General features: G+C 43.4%; 1 protein-coding gene across 5 annotated transcripts in view; it reads right to left on the bottom strand.

The window, feature by feature from the left end:
• The window catches only part of LOC121554163 (echinoderm microtubule-associated protein-like 3), a 28,958-nt gene extending 10,815 nt beyond the window's left edge, over positions 1-18,143 (bottom strand). Inside the window, exons 1-5 of one of the 5 annotated variants that reach the window (XM_041867630.2) lie at positions 17,917-18,143; positions 17,671-17,782; positions 2,548-2,724; positions 2,211-2,325; positions 1,481-1,981 (exon numbers count right to left, since the gene is read on the bottom strand). In XM_041867630.2, coding sequence (XP_041723564.1) covers positions 1,481-1,981; positions 2,211-2,325; positions 2,548-2,724; positions 17,671-17,695 — 818 coding nt within the window. In that variant the 5' untranslated portion in view covers positions 17,696-17,782; positions 17,917-18,143. Of the gene's footprint in view, positions 1-1,480; positions 1,982-2,210; positions 2,326-2,547; positions 2,725-17,670 lie in introns of all 5 variants that reach the window. The other 4 variants (XM_041867629.2, XM_041867628.2, XM_045214505.1 and 1 more) reach the window with 4 other exon arrangements.
• Positions 18,144-18,832: the final 689 nt, after the last annotated feature.

Genomic DNA, 18,832 nt, shown 5'->3' on the forward strand with positions numbered 1-18,832 from the left:
CGTGACAGTGTTTCAACGTGTATTCTATGACGGGCCAGAGTTTCCCTGTAAGCCACACGACCATTTTCCTGGTAAGGAAATGATGTGCTCAATAATCAGAGGGAAATTGCCCTCGTCATGTGACCAGGGATGTTTGAGGTATGTAACAGGAAGTAGAACTAGGAAGTGAAACCCAGCTGACTCCCTTCCCCTGAAGCCTGTGGCTCCTACTGATTATACACATACAAATACTGTCTACATAATGTATCTAAGTATGTAATGTAACTGAATAGCCTAGTTCATATTACTGTTTGGTTCTGGATATGACTTCACATTCATAGTACCACTCGTTCTCATGGTGTGGCATGATAGAGCTAACTAGATCTAACTGAAACATATGCTATCAATCAGCAATAGGCCTCTTCCAAGTCATAACTAGCATTCAAAACAACACACACACACACACAGAACACAAACACAATCAGAGGAATACTGTAGCAATTCTTTTGTGATTATGGAGCAGCAAAAGAATCTACCAATTTGACTCAGATGAAAAGCCCCATTGAAATATCCACATGCAGGAAATCATGCTGAATCAATTCATGCTTGAATGAGGAGAAATCTGTTAAAGGGTGAGGCTCAGATTTGATCATCAGGTTAGTGTGCATTCATGAACACAACCCCAGTGTTACTGTTACACAGTGTTAACTACTCAACTTGTGTTTAACTGCAAACCCCAGTTGTTCTGAACGTAACCCTTAACATTGATTCAATGTCTTATCTGTAGGGCATGGAGTTTAACTATGGTCCAGAGTTTTTCCTGTTCAGATTACATTGACGGGAAAAACTTTGGGCCCTACTCATCTGACATGCATAACTAGGCTACCACTTCTCAGTCTTTGGGCTAAGACCAAATTTAGTTATAGACATAACTAGGCTGTGTTTTATTCATTTTTATGGCTATGCGGTGAAACGGCTGCTGCTTGGCCAATGCGGCCATTTTGAAACGTTGCATTCTAGAGCCCCACATCAAAGAGGTGTTGACATGGCAAAACGCTCATTGTGGCCCCCAGCTTATCCCAGCATTCACCAATATTGTATACACAGGGTTGAGCCGCACGACCCTTAACACATTTTCCACTGTGCCTGATTCTGTGTGTGTTGCCTCTCTTGGACGTGTCACTCAGCATACGATGAGTCTGTCATTATGTGACACAGGGCCTTATGTTCCCAATCACCCTCATTTAGCCCCTGGTTCAAACACATGGAAAATAACACAGCAGCCGGATCCAGCGGGAGAGACGACGTAATGTATGCTCCCCAGTCAACTGTCTACCACAAACTGATTCTTAGATTAGAGTTTTGACACTGGGGGTTTGTAGTAACACAAGCATAGAGAATAGGAGACAGGGATCAAAAAGAGGTGATTTATCCCCAAAAGCCATGCAATCAGGCAGGAATGAATGGAGAAGAGGAGAAGGAGGAGGACGCGATAACGCACAAGGGTTTATTCTGGCCCTCCAGGATAGTGGAGAGAGGTCCACCCCGGGAGCTGGGGGACAGGTCCTTAGGGGGGGCTGGGGACCCCGAGATTGGGGTCTGGCGGGCTGAACTCAGGCTCTCCGTGGAGCCATTGGGGTCCTGGAGGTCCACTCTCTGGAGGCTCCGGATGGTGGTGGGGTGGATGGGCTCCTCTACAGAAGACGCCCAGCTCAGGTCCTTTTCCACTTCCTCGTCCTCCTCTTCTAGCACCTGGACGCGGTGGAGCTTGGCCAGGGACCCCTCGGTCAGAGAGATCCCCTTGGGGAGGGCATCTTCCAGGGAGAGGCTCTGGACGTCACTGGTGAGAGCCAGGGGGACCCTGTCTAGCCCCTGGTCCTGCCCCAGCGGGGTGAGCTCTGTCTGGGTATCCCGATCATATGTAGGGGGCTTACACATGGGGGCTAGGGATCCATTGTCCCCATAGTGACCATTCTCACCTTCAATGTTGTTTCCCACTTGGCTAGAGACACACACAGTGTACAGTTGAGATCAACAAGGATAAAACATCATACAATATCAGACTGAATCTAATAAGACTTTACTATACAAGTTGAATGCTATAAATCCAATATCTTGACTGAACAAACAATTCCCTATTTACACACATTGCTAATCTAAGAGCCATGTCTTCATATAGGTCTCTCCTACCCACTCTTTGCCCACCCAGTCCCTCTGTGCTGGTACAGTACCTGGTGGCAGGGTGGCGGGTGCCATCCAGGGCTGAGCTGGACGATAGTTTACGGGAGCTGGAGAAACCATCAGAGCAGAAGACCTGGTTCAGGACACGGGCCGCTGCAGGGTTCACTGAGGTCATATACAATAAGACACAATCACACACATTTAGGATGAACACATAGACGCAACAAACAGCACAAAACAATGGTCATGGGGTGGGATAATAATATATTTGATTCTATTCTATTCTATTGGCTTCTGTTACTGTAGACAAGCTTACATCGTTTAAGTAGTCAAACCAAGTCGTTTAAGACCGTAATCTGATCTAAGGTGTGATGGTTGGCCACTCACCTGCGATGAGCTGCTGTTTGAGCAGGGGGATCAGCTGGTCGTGGAGGCGGAGCCTGCGCAGCGCGTCGGCCAGTGATGACTTCAGCAGAATGATCTCATTTTCCTGCAACTGAAGGCGCCCCTCCATCATGGACACTCTGTCTGGGTACTCAGCGCTGCTGCCCGCCGACACATCATCTGAGCAGATGGACCAAGACAACCAATCAGGAGATAGTATGGAACTAGATTGAACTAGACAGTCTGGATTGGTAGATGCTAAGGTAGACTCCCATTGTAACTCCCACAGAAGTGGTATAAACCAAGCAGTAGCAATGTATAGGTGGAATACTGTGAAAGAACTGCAGAGAAGAGAGAACATCAAAAGATGGGCACAGTTAGACATGACCCCAGTGAGTGTTGTAAATACTGCTAACAGTCCACAAATCTTCCTCAAAGAGACAGGAGGACTTACATTGTGCATGAAGATGGGCCTCCTGCAACCATCTGTCTGTGAAGCCAACATTAATGTCCTCATCCAGCACAGTGTATAACTTAAAAGGACAGGATGACATTTTCTATGAGTTTGGAGAGAAATTGTTTATATACTTGAATTTCATGAGGCTTTGATGCTGCTCATTGACTGAACTAAGTCCCCTTTCTATCAAAAAAAGAAGGCAGGAGACTATTAACACTATTAGGAGAAAAGGAGCTAAAACATGTGTTTCTGGTTCTTTCAACCGTTTGCAATTTCCCAATGGCAGCCTCGCAAAAAAAGGAGCGGAATGTTGTAATTGTTTATCATCAGGTTGTGTTTGGGGAAAAGGGTTTAGCTAAGATGGTTGTTAAGTATCCGCAGACGTACTTTCTCTAAAGTAGTGTGCATGGGTTGGCACTCTGCCTTTTCCATTCTAATTCTGTATATGTCCACGTTTCCTGCTAATTTCCCGAGACATGGCAGTAGGAAGAGTTGTTTATCAATAAGTTGTGTTTAATGAATGGATTTGGATCTGTTAGGCTATTAGTAAGTCACCACAGACTTACCCGTTCTCTGTGTGTACAACATGTTGGGATTGGAACTATTATATCATCCTGTATGTTTACATTTCCAACACATTTCCTCAGAGGTGAAAGGGAGGAAGACAGCATTCCAGGGTGTCACAATCCACATGTCATGTGACTAATGATCAGACCCTGAGCCAACTGAAGCTTTTCTTTTGCACAACTTCCTGCTTTGGTTGGCAACATTTGTTCTATTGTGTGTCAGTATGTATGTGTGGGTTTGGTTTCACTGTCCTTTGTGGGGACATTTCGCCAGTCCCCACAATTTCGCTGGTTCCCACAAGAAAAAGGCTATTTTAGGTTTAGGGATTAGGTTTAGGGTTACAATTAGGTAAAATAGGATTTTGAATGGGAATCAATTGTAAAACAAAAGTGTGTGTGTGTGTGTGTGTGTGTCTACAGTTCCCGGTTGGAAAATCCCCTGCTTCTTCTATCACTTTATGAAATCCTTCCTCCTCCCTAAATTGGACATGCGTTGCTATGGTAACCAGACTGACCAATGACCATGCAGTCACATAAAACTGTTATGTCTCTCTGGGTCAGGGGAAAGAGTAAGTTGTCTGATTGATTAAGAACCTGATCATGGATCAATAGACTGATTCTCTGGGTCTACTTTTGTAAAACGTTCTACGAAAATAAAGTTTGAATTGATTTAACATTACAGAGTAATCTATAGTCACCTTACATGTCAATATGCATGGTTGTTTGAATTACATAGCCTGCATATTCTGTATCATGCATTTGGATCTGTAAGACTATTGATGATGTACTTAAAACAGTGTTTCTGTGGGATCAAATGAAAAACTATGAATCATGTTCCAAACATGCCTTAACAGCTCTGCGATCTACTGGGTTCAAGAGGTTTATATACCTTGAGAATCTGGCACAGTGGGTTAATGTGATGCAATAACGATACCAGGACAAACTGGCTTCCAGTGGGTGTGGCTTCCATTCTCCCAAGTCCGTTCCAAGAGGACACACATAACTGTCAGTTAACTTCAACTCTGAATACTGCCACATTCTTCCTCTTTCTTTCTCCACCTACTATTCCTCCTCCCTCCTTTCTCGCCTCTTCCACCTCCTACTCCTCTCCCAGGCCTTCCATGCATCATATTCAAGTTGGGGAGCTTATCGTTTCCTTTATGGTATGAAAGTGACTCACAGATTGGTACTTACTCTTCCTCCTTAACCCTTTATTACAGCAGGTGGTATACCCTATGCTACTCCTCTATGCACTGTCGCAGTTAAGCAAAATTTAACAGTTATTGTTGTTGATAATAAGTATTTATAATGTAAGTGGGCTTATTCCCATTGAGGATTGCGGAGAGGAGTGGTTCTGACTGAGTGCCTCTCACCCACTTACTACTGAGCACTGGGTGAGCCGTTTCCTAAGAACTCTTAAAGCATTTCACGGTTTGCCTTGCTTGGCTTGAAAGGCGACAATAACACTTTAAACGGTTGGGTAAGAATGCAGTGGCCAACTGAACATGCAAATCATCACTAGAGGAGAACTAGTTTGGCTTATCAACTTGAAAGTATGAAAATATCTCTCGCCTTAAGGCCTACAAGACTGTTTCTCTTTTCATAAACAGAGGGATTCCAGTGATGCCTTCATTCGATTCACCCACACACACACAATATCTGGACCAGAACCATGGCTTCACTCCACACACAATGGGGTCTTTGAGGCTTGCTGGGAGGGAGACTCTCTCTGCTGTCTGTGTTCAGACTGAGACTGAGCCAACCATGTGCAGGGCCTCTCACTGGACACACACCACAGAGACAGAACAACAACAGCAATGGAAGAATACAGTGACATTTCACCCAGTATAATATGAAGGAAATGGGAGAATTTCACCCAGTATAATATGAAGGAAATGGGAGAATTTCACCCAGTATAATATGAAGAAAATGGGAGAATGACGCTAACAGATATCTTCCAGTTATATCAACATTACAGTATTATAAGCGTTTTGGATTCATTTAAGTCTATACTTTAGAACCATAGCTATATACTGTATAGTCATATCTAAGGCTCTGGTTAAAAATGTGTGTTAGACTCTATGCCATGGTTTTGATACACTACATACAGTACACGTATTTTCTTGCCAGTTGAAATTCCACACTTTCAATATAAATCACAGGCGAACTGTTGTTAAACTCCAAGAGCTTGGTCATGATGACATATACAGGCACACATGACTTCACACACTTGTTTGAAGAGGGCTTGGAATTTAGCGGTAGAGCAAGACTACTGTACTCTAACAAAGGATAGGAAACACCTGACTCAAGTGGTTGAGTTAGGGCACAATGTCCACTATGGAATATTGATATTCACCAGCATTGTGAAGAGTAGATGCTCTGTGGCCTACAGGTAATAGGGTCCCAAAGCAATGAGGAAGTCTAATCTCAGAATGTACACTAAACAATGTGGTTGTGAGGCTCTATGGCTGAGTTTAGACAGGCAGCCCAATTCTGATATGTTCTAACTAATTGATCTTTTGACCAATCAGATCACTTTTGATAAAGATCTAATGTGAAAAGGTCTGATGTGATTGGTCAAAATACCAATTTGTGGAAAAAATATCAGAATTGGGATACCTGTCTAAACGCAGCCTATGGGACTCAGCTGTGTTGTAACACAATAACTAGCCTCTGCTCCAATCCGCTGGCTTTAAACCCAAATCAAAAGCCAGCAAGATTCCTTTACAGTCTTTCAACTCTTCTCTCTTTTGGCAAATCTCAGCTGACTTGATCAACTGTGCGTGAAGCATTAAGCATTAAGTTAAAAAACGAATGGCCAAAAATTAAACCAAGTAGAAATGACAAACGTACAGGAGAGAGAATGCAACGGAGTGGGTACAGGAGCATTCAAACATGATCTATTCTATTCACTTGTCGATGCAGATACACTCTTCCATGCAGTATCGTTCTATCACTCGCTTTCTCTCAGCCTCGTTCTCTCTCACACACACACACGCTGTTATAATCGCGGGGAAGGAGGGTTTAGGGTCATTAAATATTGTGTGGATGAAGGGCGGGTGGGTGGCGGGTTGAACAAAGAGAAAACAATCGCCTACCGTAAAACATCCATAAATGTCTCATTCCTGTGCAATTTATATCTATAGGCTACACTGAGGATTTTCTTTCATTATTTTAGGCTTTGTGGCATTAGTGTGAGCCTAAACTTTAGGGCCTAACTATCAGGCGCCAAATAGCCTACACGCCAATCGCTTTTGGGAACGGGCTGAAAAAGTTAATGTCCAACCACAGAGGCAAAAAGCTCAATGTCAGAGTATAATTAAATAAGAGAAAAGCTGCAAAAGGAGAGTTGAAAATAAAGAGAAGGGAGGGCCAGAAAATGTATGTTTTGGAAAGATTTGGTGAAGTGGTAAAAGAGGATGGTAGCAGTGCCGGCTACGTTATATGTGATGAGTGTGAGGCTCTATACAAATTCGAAAGTCACAAGACGGGGACTTCAAATAGGTCTATGGCACGTCAAGGGAACTGTAGCCTACTGTTCAGATGGGTTCAATGGAAACTGGTCTATATATTAACTCCTGCAGAATTAGGCATTTCTTGCAGTAAAATGATACACCAAATGTAGGCTAAAATTGGACTCGGGAACAGGAGTGGAGAAATATGACTTATTTATTTCAGCATCTTGAGAGAATGCGAATGTGCAGATATAGATACCACCTATATCAGTGGAGACTGCGGAGGGGAGGACGGCTCATAATAATGTCTGGAACGGAGCAAATGGAATGGCATCAAACCATGTGTTTGATGTCTTTGATCCCATTCCACTGATTCCACTCCAGCCATAACCACAAGCCCGTCCTCCCCAATGAAGGTGTCACCAACCTCCTGAGGTGCTAGCTATCTTTATTAGCACATGAAAGCTGATAGTATTTCAACCACATAAAATACGCATCAAAGCCAAACTGAAATCTTATCTTTCTATTTACAACCAGTCAAACTGATTTTGCACAGAAAATCTTTCCAGTTTTTTTTAGTTAGCCTATTGCATTTTCTCCCCGGTCTCTAAATGTCTTTGTTCCGCAGAGATGACAGGAAACATTACCGATGACAACTAAATTCAAGCATTCATTCTATCAATTTATGATATTACTTTGGTGAGCAAGAGTTTATTTAGTCTTCTAGGGTAACATATAATGACAGAAGAGAAGCTACATGTATCTAATTATAGTTGACAAAAAATTGCCTACCAAAATGTCGGAAATTATAAGCAGAAACATATCTAAATCAGGCAAAATAAATCCTGCACCCCCTGTCAAAAAATTAGTTCCGCTGTCTCTGACTGTAGCCTGCAGCGCATTTTCTATATTAGTGGGTTAGGGTCGGGTGTGGGACACAGATTTTCACATTAGCCTATCACATACAGTGCATTCAGAAAGTATTCAGAACCCTTCTCTTTTTCCACAATTTGTTACGTTACAGCCTTATTCTAAAATGGATTGAATAAAAAAAAAATCCTCATCAATGACAAAGCGAAAACAGGTTACTTACATAAGTATTCAGACCCTTTGCTATGAAACTCGAAGTTGAGCTCGGGTGCATCCTCTTTCCATTGATCATCCTTGAGATGTTTCTACAACTTGATTGGAGTCCACCTGTGGTAAATTCAATTGATTGGACATGATTTGGAAAGGCACACACCTGTCTATATAATGTCCCACAGTTGACAGTGCATGTCAGAGCAAAAACCAAGCCATGAGGTCGAAGGAATTGTCCGTAGAGCTCCGAGACAGGATTGTGTCGAGGCACAGATCTGGGGAAAGGTACCAAAGCATTTCTGCAGCATTGAAGGTCCCCAAGAACAAAGTGGCCTCCATCATTCTTAAATGGAAGAAGTTTGGAACCACCAAGACTCTTCCTAGAGCTGTCCCCCCGGCCAAACTGAGCAATCGGGGGAGAAGGGCCTTGGTGAGGGAGATGACCAAGAACCCAATGGTCACTCTGACAGAGCTCCAGAGTTCCTCTGTGGAGATGGGAGAACCTTCCAGAAGGACAACCATCTCTGCAGCACTCCACCAATCAGGCCTTTATGGTAGAGTGGCCAGACGGAAGCAACTCCTCAGTAAAAAGGCACATGACAGCCTGCTTGGAGTTTGCCAAAAGGCACCTAAATACTCTCAGACCATGAGAAACAAGATTCTCTGGTCTGATGAAACCAAGATTGAACTCGTTGGCCTGAATGCCAAGCGTCACGTCTGGAGGAAACCTGGCACCATCCCTACGGTGAAGCATGGTGTTGGCAGCATCATGCTGTGGGGATGTTTTTCAGCGGCAGGGACTGAGAGACTAGTCAGGATCGAGGGAAAGATTAACGGAGCAACGTACAGAGAGATCCTTGATACAAAACCTGCTCCAGCGCGCTCAGGACCTCAGACTGGGGTGAAGGTTCACCTTCCAACAGGACAACAACCCTAAGCACACAGCCAAGACAACGCAGGAGTGGCTTCGGGACAAGTCTCTGAATGTCCTTGAGTGGCCCAGCCAGAGGCCGGACTTGAACCCGATCAAACATCTCTGGAGAGACCTGAAAATAGCTGTGCAGTGACACTCCCCATCCAACCTGACAGAGCTTGAGATGATCTGCAGAGAAGAATGGGAGAAACTCTCCAAATACAGGTGTGCCACGCTTGTAGCGTCATACCCAAGAAGACTCGAGGCTGTAATTGCTGCCGAAGGTGCTTCAACAAAGTACTGAGTAAAGGGTCTGAATACTTATGTAAATGTGATATTTCAGTTTATTTTTTATAAATTTGTACAAATTTATAAAAACCTGTTTTTGCCTTGTCATTATGGGCTATTGTGTGCAGATTGATGGAGAAAAATAACAATTAAATCAATTTTAGAATAAGACTAACGTAACAAAATGTGGAAAAAGTCAAGGGGTCTGAATACTTTCCGAATGTACTGTATAGTCGGGCGGTTGCGGATGGGTTATTAGCAATTGCGGGCGGGTGCGGGTGAAAAGACAGCTGACCCGCGCACCACTAACACACACACACAGAATGATGAACACATCCTAACTTCAGGCCAAACACATGAACAAAGAAAATCTCATGAGGCAACAACACTCCCACAACCCCAGTGTTTGTGCAGGAAAGAGGCTTAACTTCATACACAAATGACTCACGTAAACTTTGCACCGGACAAACATTGTATGACAGTGTGTGTATAATATAGAGTGTGTCTTGATTTACCTCAGATTGTGTGGGCCTGCACCTCTGAATCATAGGGCTTTGAACATTATCGTTAATATATTTTAATGAACACAGAAATTAAGTACACTATTATTATCATTATCTGTGGTGAAAGAAGCCATACTAGTATTTCATGACAACAATCACAGGTCTGATCTAAGCAAACATGGCTTCTATGAGTCATAGGGGGGTATGAAAGATGTAGCCAAGAACGTGGGCAGAATTTTTCAGCAATTAAATGAATGCCAATATACTGTATGTAAGGTTAGCCTTGTAATATTAGCCCTCTCCTGATAGCCCTACAGCTGCTGTTGCTAATGCTAACCATTAAAACTGCCACCACTAATAAAACCCATAATAAAGAGCTCCATTTCAATACATGTACCTATAAAACTAGTGTGCTGAGTACATTTTTCATGGAAAACAGGATCTAGCGTAACACTCCTACAGCAACCAGTGGGTGTGGCGCCTATAACGTTTTCACCATAACAACTGGGTGAGAGACCTTAGTCATTAAATGGTACAGTTGGGCCCGGTTGGGCACTTGCAGGTACAGTTGGCAGGTACAAAGGTACAGTTGGGCACTTGCAGTCCCAGAATGCATTGTTGCAGGTAGGTCTGCACTCGCAAAGAAGAGTTACTGTAAGATACACTACATAAATAATTAACAATGAACAAAGTATGTGGACACCTGCTCCTCAAACATCTCATTCCAAAATGATGGACATAAATATGGAGTTGGTCCCCCTTTGCTGCTATAACAACCACCACTCTTCTGGGATGGCGTTCCACTAGATGTTGGAACATTGCTGCGAGGACTTGCTTCCATTCAGCCACAAGAGCATTAGTGAGGTTGGCACTGATATTGGGCAATTAGGCCTGGCTTGCAGTCTGAGTTCCAATTCATCCCAAATGTGTCCGATGGGGTTGAGGTCAGGGCTCTGTGCAGGCCAATCAAGTTCTTCCACACCGATCTCGACAAACAATTTCTGTATGGACCTCGCTTTGTGCACATGGGCATTGTCATGCTGAAACAGGAAAGGGCCTTCCCCAAACTGTTGCCACAAAGTTGGAAACACAATCGTCTAGAATGTCATTGTATGCTGTAGTATTAAGATTTCCCTTCACTGGAACTAAGGGGCCTAGCCAGAAACATGAAAAACAGCCCCAGACCATTATTCCTCCTCCACCAAACTTTACAGTTTGCACTATGCATTGGGGCAGGTAGCGTTCTCCTGGCACCCGCCAAACCCAGATTCGTCCGTCGGACTGCCAGATGGTGAAGCGTGATTCATCACTCAAGAGAACGCGTTTCCACTGCTCCAGAGTCCAATGGCGGCGAGCTTTACACCATTCCAGCCGACGCTTGGCATTGCGCATGGTAATCTTAGACTTGTGTACGGCTGCTCGGCCATGGAAACTCATTTCATGAAGCTCCTGACAAACAGTTCCTGTGGTGACGTTGCTTCCAGAGGCAGTTTGGAACTCGGTAGTGAGTGTTGCAACCGAGCTTGTGTGGCCTACCACTTTGCGGCTGAGCCATTGTTGCGCCTAGACATTTTCACTTCACAATAACAGCACTTACAGTTGACCGGGGCAGCTCTAGCAGGGCAGAAATATGACAAACTGACTTGTTGGAAAGGTGGCATCCTATGACGGTGCCACGTTGAAAGTCACTGAGCTCTTCAGTAAGGCCATTCTACTGCCAATGTTTGTCTAGGGAGATTGCATGGCGGTGTGCTCGATTTTATACACCTGTGAGCAATGGGTGTGGCTGAAATAGCTGAATCCACTAATTTGAAGGGGTGTCCACATACTTTTGTATATATAGTGTACCTTGTAACTATGCATTTATTCGTGATGAGGCATAAGTTCAAGAACTTGCAGTCCTAGCCACAGGCCACCTTTGACTTTCAGGGGGATGTTCAAGAACGTAGCCAATAGCACTCCTGAACACATCAGGAAGTAATTAGAGGTTTGTGTTCTTGGTCTGTTTTTAGGGGAGGTATGCTATTTACAGTTGTGAACGGGAGCCGGAGCAACAGATGGGAATAGGATGTCCAGGAGGAGAACGGAAATAGGGGAATATGTTTCCTTTCTTCCCGCGCAATAATGCTGTACTTTGTTAAAGAGAACCAGAGAGGGTTGTTTGCTCACACACACGGTCAAATGCACACTGAGGCTAAGTGTACAGGAAGCCCAATCCCGATCTCTCAGCTCTTTTGCCAATAATTGGCCAAAAGATCAGAATTGGGCTTCCTGTGTAAAGCCTAACAAGCATGCATGCACGCACATAAACACACAGATGCACACACACACAAGCATCCACGTACACAACCACACACGTGGGCACGCACGCACACACACACACTGCTATTACACATTTCCCTGCTTCTCTTCTTGTAGTCGTTACAACTGGCCTGAGGGTGAGTCACATTAGTTTAGCAGAAGTGGAAGCTGGAGAGGAGAGATTCACAACATATTCACAATGGCTGGACTGGATGGGGCTTGAAGCAATCAAGAGTTGGCGACAGCTAGAGAGCTGAATTGGAGTGTGGTCTCTTGGAGCCGCTCTGCTCCTCACATCTTTCTCATTTTCTCTATTCATCCCTCTCTCTCTCTCTGGCTTTGCCTGTCTGTCTGTCTCTCTCTCTCTCTGGCTTTTCCTGTCTGTCTCTCTCTATATATATATATATATATGTCTTTCTGTCTCTCTTGCTTTCTCCACTCTCTTTCAATCCATTTTAAATCAACAAAGCTGAAAATAGTTTTTCTTGCAGAAGCATACCCATGCCACACTGGCAGTAGAAAAATATAAAACTTCATTCTCCATTAAGTCTATATACCGACTTGATGACAGTGACTGAAAGACTGTGAGAAACTTGAACTACAAATGATCATTCCAGGGCTCAGTTTAAGCCAATGTTTGTCTAGGGTTGGCTGACATATCACAAAGACAGATCAGAACCATCACAATGATGATACGCTGATAAATGACAATACTGGTAGGAAATGAAAACAACATTCTCCACTGTCTTTATACTGACTTCATGATAGTGACTGAAAGACAGTAATTGAGTGAGAAATTCAAACAACGCCACAACAAATTGTTATTCAAGAGCTCAGTTTAAGCCAATGTTTGTACAGAGAATGACGCCATATCACAAAGAAAGATCAGAACCATCATTGATGATAGACTGATAAACGACTTGAGTGAGGTTAGGTTAGGTTAGGTTTCTGGCTAGTTTATAACCTTCTAGGATGTTGCTCTAGTAGTCAATTTCACTATCACTTACTTATGCTGAGTGGCCTGGGTCATCTAAGGTCTTGTGGGCGGTAGGCGGTAGGGCTGTTCTGTGAGGAGCCAAGCGGTTTGGACAGAGAAAACAGACTCTTTGTTCAGACTGCATGTGCCCAAGCCGCTACCTTTCTCATCCAATTCGGAGAATGTTTCAATCAATTTGCTCAGCTCCCTCTCAAAAGGCACTCTTGCCCAGGCTGACTTTTTGAAGAACATTCAAGGAAAAGGTACTTTTTATGGAAGTTTGAATTGGTGTCAAGGCAGTGGTTTTATGGTTATGGGGACACTATCGTCTCTATCTTTATGTTTTTAGATGTTTTGTCTTCTCTAATTAGACTTTATCCGTATCTTGCTGTATCAAAGTCCATTTCCTATATTTCTAGAAGGTCACCTTAATATTTTGGGCCTATTTGATTTATCATAATTTTTCCAACCCAGACTCTCAGAAGAGTCAGCAGTGACAGCTGGTTGAGAGTCTCTCTCTCTCTCACACACACACACACACACAGCCTCTTCCCACAGTTCCCCCACCCTCTGTCAGCTCCTTTCCTGTGAACCCCACCGCCGTGGCAGCATCACCACCCAAAGCGAGCGTCCGTCCCCGTCACCTGTCCCCGGGACCCGTGTGATCACGAGCATGTCGCCACCACAACACATCCTGTGCCGTACTGTACTCCCCTGCATGGGTGGTGGGCGATGCCGTCTTCAGTCTAACTCATCACACTGAACCGAAACAGACAGACATATCACAGTAGAGCACTCTCACTGTCTCACCCCGCATGAGAGAATATATGCAGGGAAATGAATACCGCCTGCTGCTATATCTCTCTGTCCAAAGTTCAACAGAAAACTCTTCTTTACAATCAGGCCTTATTATCATATGAGAGAATTCAGAGTAGAATAGTCTGATTGAATAGTGGTAACTGTGGACCTTCATCTTCATCAATCCATAACACATCCTCACTAAAGCCTACCATATAATGCTCTGTATTTGATACTAGCTGAAGATTAAATATTGGTCGCAAATATTGAGGCTAAACACAAGATTAAGAGGATCTAAGCGATCTAAAAATATACATCTAAACGCCCGAGGAGATTTTTCTTGAGCTGTTTGGGGTCAACACTGTGTCACTGAGCTGATTGTGATGCCAAGACTAAATCAGAGGGAAATTATGCAAGACCATACTTGCTTTGCTTGCAGATAACAAAGCTATGAAGTATTCTGTTGACTGTTTGTACAGGCAGCATAAATCTTACAGAAATACCAGTATGATCTCACACACAGAGGATGGTAGTGCAAAGAGCTGCTGGATATAATCAACTGTGTTAAAAGAACCTACCTTTTTTTCTCTCAATTTAAACATTTCTGAAGTGGAGTTCTTTCGATGTTTACGGTAGATTTAGGCTTTATATGTGTAACAGAGTTGCTTCCGTCCCTCTCCTCGCCCCTACCTGGGCTTGAACCGGGGACCCTCTGCACACATCGACAACAGTCACCCTCGAAGCACCGTTACCCGTCGCTCCACAAAAGCCGCGGCCCTAGCAGAGCAAGGGAAACAACTACCTCAAGATCTCAGAGCGAGTGACGTCACCGATTGAAACGCTACTAGCCCGCACCGCTAACTAGCTAGCCATTTCACACCGGTTACATATGGGTGATTAATGTAACAGCTTAGGGTACTCAAGGGATTGGGACACAAATCTTGTCAGAACAATGAACCGATTTGATATTTGTAAGAAACACAATTATGAACTGCAATGAAAATGCAGTGTCGAATGAAGCGGTACAGATATCAGCAAGCTATCTGACATTGACAAGTTCTCAGACCCTCGTCAGCATTGATTTGTGATTGGTGACTGAGCAGCATGGGAGTGTCAGCTTGCTGTGGAGAGAGACATAGAGATGCCAGTTATTTGATGGACAGTTCAGCCTAACACCCACAGAGGCAGACAATGACAATGACCCCTGAATGTAAACTCGCTGACATTGACATCCCAATCCTGCTTACTGAATAACACATAGCGCTGATCTGAGGGCAGTTTTGCTTCTTAAGCCCTCAATGGTTGAGGTTAGGATTGCTGTAGGATGAGCTTATCCTAGATCTGTGCTAACGGGGACATATTCTAGTCAGTGAGACACACTGACAGACAGGCCTTGCCCACAGATGCTAACGGGGCGTTTGTCCACGTGATGTTGACTGTTCCCCTGTGTGCCTAACCACCCACCATTTTACAAGACGGTAAACAAAACATCAGCACATGAGGTGGGACAGTAACAGATGTGCCACAATGGCTCCCATTGTACTCCAACATTATAGAACCAGTAAAAGTTTCATTGTCAAGGCGCTAGCATAACCAATGCCAATGCAAAAAGGAGGCATGAACAATTAGTATAACAGCCACTGACTGACTTTTTGTCCCATTTAAAACAATGCTGAGTTCATTTGGGGCCCAGATGTTGGGGTTATTGATGTGTTCATGCATCGTGGTAGGGGATACTCTTAAAGCTAATAAACAACCTATGTTTCAATATGCTGATGATGCAAATTACTTTTTTATTTAACCGTCGAGTGCTGAAGCGCGTAGCACGTAAAAATCGTCTGTCCTCGGTTGCAACACTCACTCCCGAGTTCCAAACTGCCTCTGGAAGCAACGTCAGCACAAGAACTGTTTGTCAGGAGCTTCATGAAATGGGTTTCCATGGCAGAGCAGCCACACACAAGCCTAAGATTACCATGCGCAATGCCAAGCGTCGGCTGGAGTGGTGTAAAGCTCGCCGCCATTGGACTCTGGAGCAGTGGAAATGCGTTCTCTGGAGTGATGAATCACGCTTCACCATCTGGCAGTCCGACGGACGAATCTGGATTTGGCGGATGCCAGGAGAATGCTACCTGCCCCAATGCATAGTGCCAATTGTAAAGTTTGGTGGAGGAGGAATAATGGTTTGGGGCTGTTTTTCATGGTTCAGGCTAGGCCCCTTAGTTCCAGTGAAGGGAAATGTTAACGCTACAGCATACAATGACATTTTAGACGATTCTGTGCTTCCAACTTTGTTGCAACAGTCTGGGGAAGGCCCTTTCCTGTTTCCGCATGACAATGCCCCCGTGCACAAAGCGAGGTCCATACAGAAATTGTTTGTCGAGATCGGTGTGGAAGAACTTGACTGGCCTGCACAGAGCCCTGACCTCAACCCCATTGAACATCTTTGGGATGAATTGGAACGCTGACTGCGAGCCAGGCCTAATCGCCCAACATCAGTGCTCAACCTCACTAGTGCTCTTGTGGCTGAATGGAAGCAAATCCCCGCAGCAATGTTCCAACATCTAGTGGAAATCCTTCCCAGAAGAGTGAAGGCTGTTATAGCAGCAAAGGGGAGACCAACTCCATATTAATGCCCATGATTTTGGAATGAGAAGTTTGACATGCAGGTGTACACATACTTTTGGCCATGCAGTGTATTAGACTACCTAAATCATCTAAAGTGTTTCAGTAATGGGTGCAATAAGGCCTAGTAACAGATAGGATTAGTTTAGAAAATGGTGTTATTTATATTTGAGTAGCATAATTAATTAATCAATGCGCATGCAAAAACATAGGCCTAGACATTGAAACAAACAATTCTAAAAAATCAACCTGCAATAGAGTATGCTGGGAAATATGATAATGATGGCCGTGGTTTTGGTTCAACTCTGGTTATTAAAGGGGCAACGCAGTCAAAAACTTAATTGTCCTGTGTTTTATATAAAATAAAATAAAATAAAATAAATTTAAAAATGCCATTTAGCAGACGCTTTTATCCAAAGCGACTTACAGTCATGCGTGCATACATTTTTGTGTATGGGTGGTCCCGGGGATCGAACCCACTACCTTGGCGTTACAAGCGCCGTGCTCTACCAGCTGAGCTACAGAGGACCACATATATATATTTCCACATTACATTTTACATTACATTTACATTTGTCATTTAGCAGACGCTCTTATCCAGAGCGACTTACAGTTAGTAAACATTAGGTTTGAATAATTCTGTGTAATTGTGAAAATTATGATAATGCACTTTAAGAGGTGTTTGAAAAGACTGCCTGAAATGTTAGCTTGTTTTCCTGGGTGGGGTTTTTGGACCACCTGTATAAGTTAATTGAGAGTTTGCCCTCCTCTCTGTCAATAACAGCTAGTTTTCAGGTTACACATCCCTCCTATTAGGTTCCTCCAATTAGGCCCCTCTCTCAGACCACGCCCAGGAAGTCCCAGCAAAATTCTTGCTTGAGAAATAGCATTTAGCTAAGAAGCTATTTTTGTTTCTTTTTGACTATTTTAATTGAAAACTATCACAGTAAGGTACTTAATTGTTACGCAGAAATTATTTGATATTGAGATAAAAAAAACAGTTGCAATGGGCCTACACTGATGTTATTTTAATTTACACCATCAACACTAGAAATGTTACACTTAAAAATCAAAACTAGGTAACGCCGGCCAATTTACTGTGTAGTCTACTCAAAATTGAATAAATAAAGAGTTGACTAAAAATAAGATTTGAGATGCTTGACTTACCTAGACTATTCGTAGAACCATCCATGATTGATTGTCCAGGAGTTATTTACTGTTTTCTAGTAGTGAAGTTTGTTTTTTGGTGTATTTTCCATCCTGTATGCCGCTGCTTTACCTGAGGGTGTCAGAAGTCACACTCGGGAACTCGTGCTGAAGTTCTTTCTTGAGAAAAGAGAGGAGGCATGCATGGCAACGAACGTACGCAGTTGCTAGAGAGGATTGGCCTAAAAAATTTACTCAAATACTTACTGTACATAAATCCAGGAAATGAGCTGAGCATCGGGTGGGCAAATGCTCAATAGATTATCATGCACTAGAATTGCCAAAAATATGCGCCTGAAGAAAAGGATGGGTTAACTATCCCCTTGTTTTTCTACGACTACATGTGCATGTAATAATATGCTCCTTACTGAAACTTGTAACACACCTAATGATGTATATAAACTCTGGATTGCTGACGCTATGTATTGGCCATTGAGAGGATTTGAAGACATCGGTCGGCCATATTGGCACTCCCCGGTAGGAGCAGTCCTCCATAGGAATGAATGCAAATCTACAGTATTTCAATTAAATGTTTCATAGACAAAATTACATGTATTTATGTATGTTGTTGTTGTAGTGGGGACAGTTACATTAGTCATCTAAAAAAATTATACTTTAGTTTGTAAATATTTGTATTTTATTTTTTATTTGTGTTTAGCTCACATAATATAATGTAAAACTGTCTGTAATAGAATACACATGGCAGAAACGAATGTAGACATTAATAAGTGAATTTTTATAGCTTCCAATTATTATTTTTTACAAGGGAGTGCCAAGATGGAGGTGAGGTGGCTTCAACACAGTGCCCCCAAATAGTCATCTAGTGTATACATAAACTATTAGTTACACCCCCTGTCATCCAAAAGTTCTGTTCAACTGATTTATTTTATTTTCACAGAGATTTCCTGCCACCTGGTGGCGTGTTTGTGTACTGCACGCCCACATGATGGCGGAACGGAAGTCGGCGTCCTTGTTTCTGTTATTATGGGGGAATGAAAACGCGGTTGAAACAGGAAATGCAGCCTGATTCTTACAGAAACACTTTTGAGGAGATGGGAAAATGTATTGGATCGTATCAACGGTCATTGTGTACGTTGCCCATGCGTCGGCAATGGGCCCGCGT

Source organism: Coregonus clupeaformis, unplaced genomic scaffold (assembly GCF_020615455.1).
Source record: "Coregonus clupeaformis isolate EN_2021a unplaced genomic scaffold, ASM2061545v1 scaf0270, whole genome shotgun sequence".
Taxonomy (NCBI): Eukaryota; Metazoa; Chordata; class Actinopteri; order Salmoniformes; family Salmonidae; genus Coregonus; species Coregonus clupeaformis.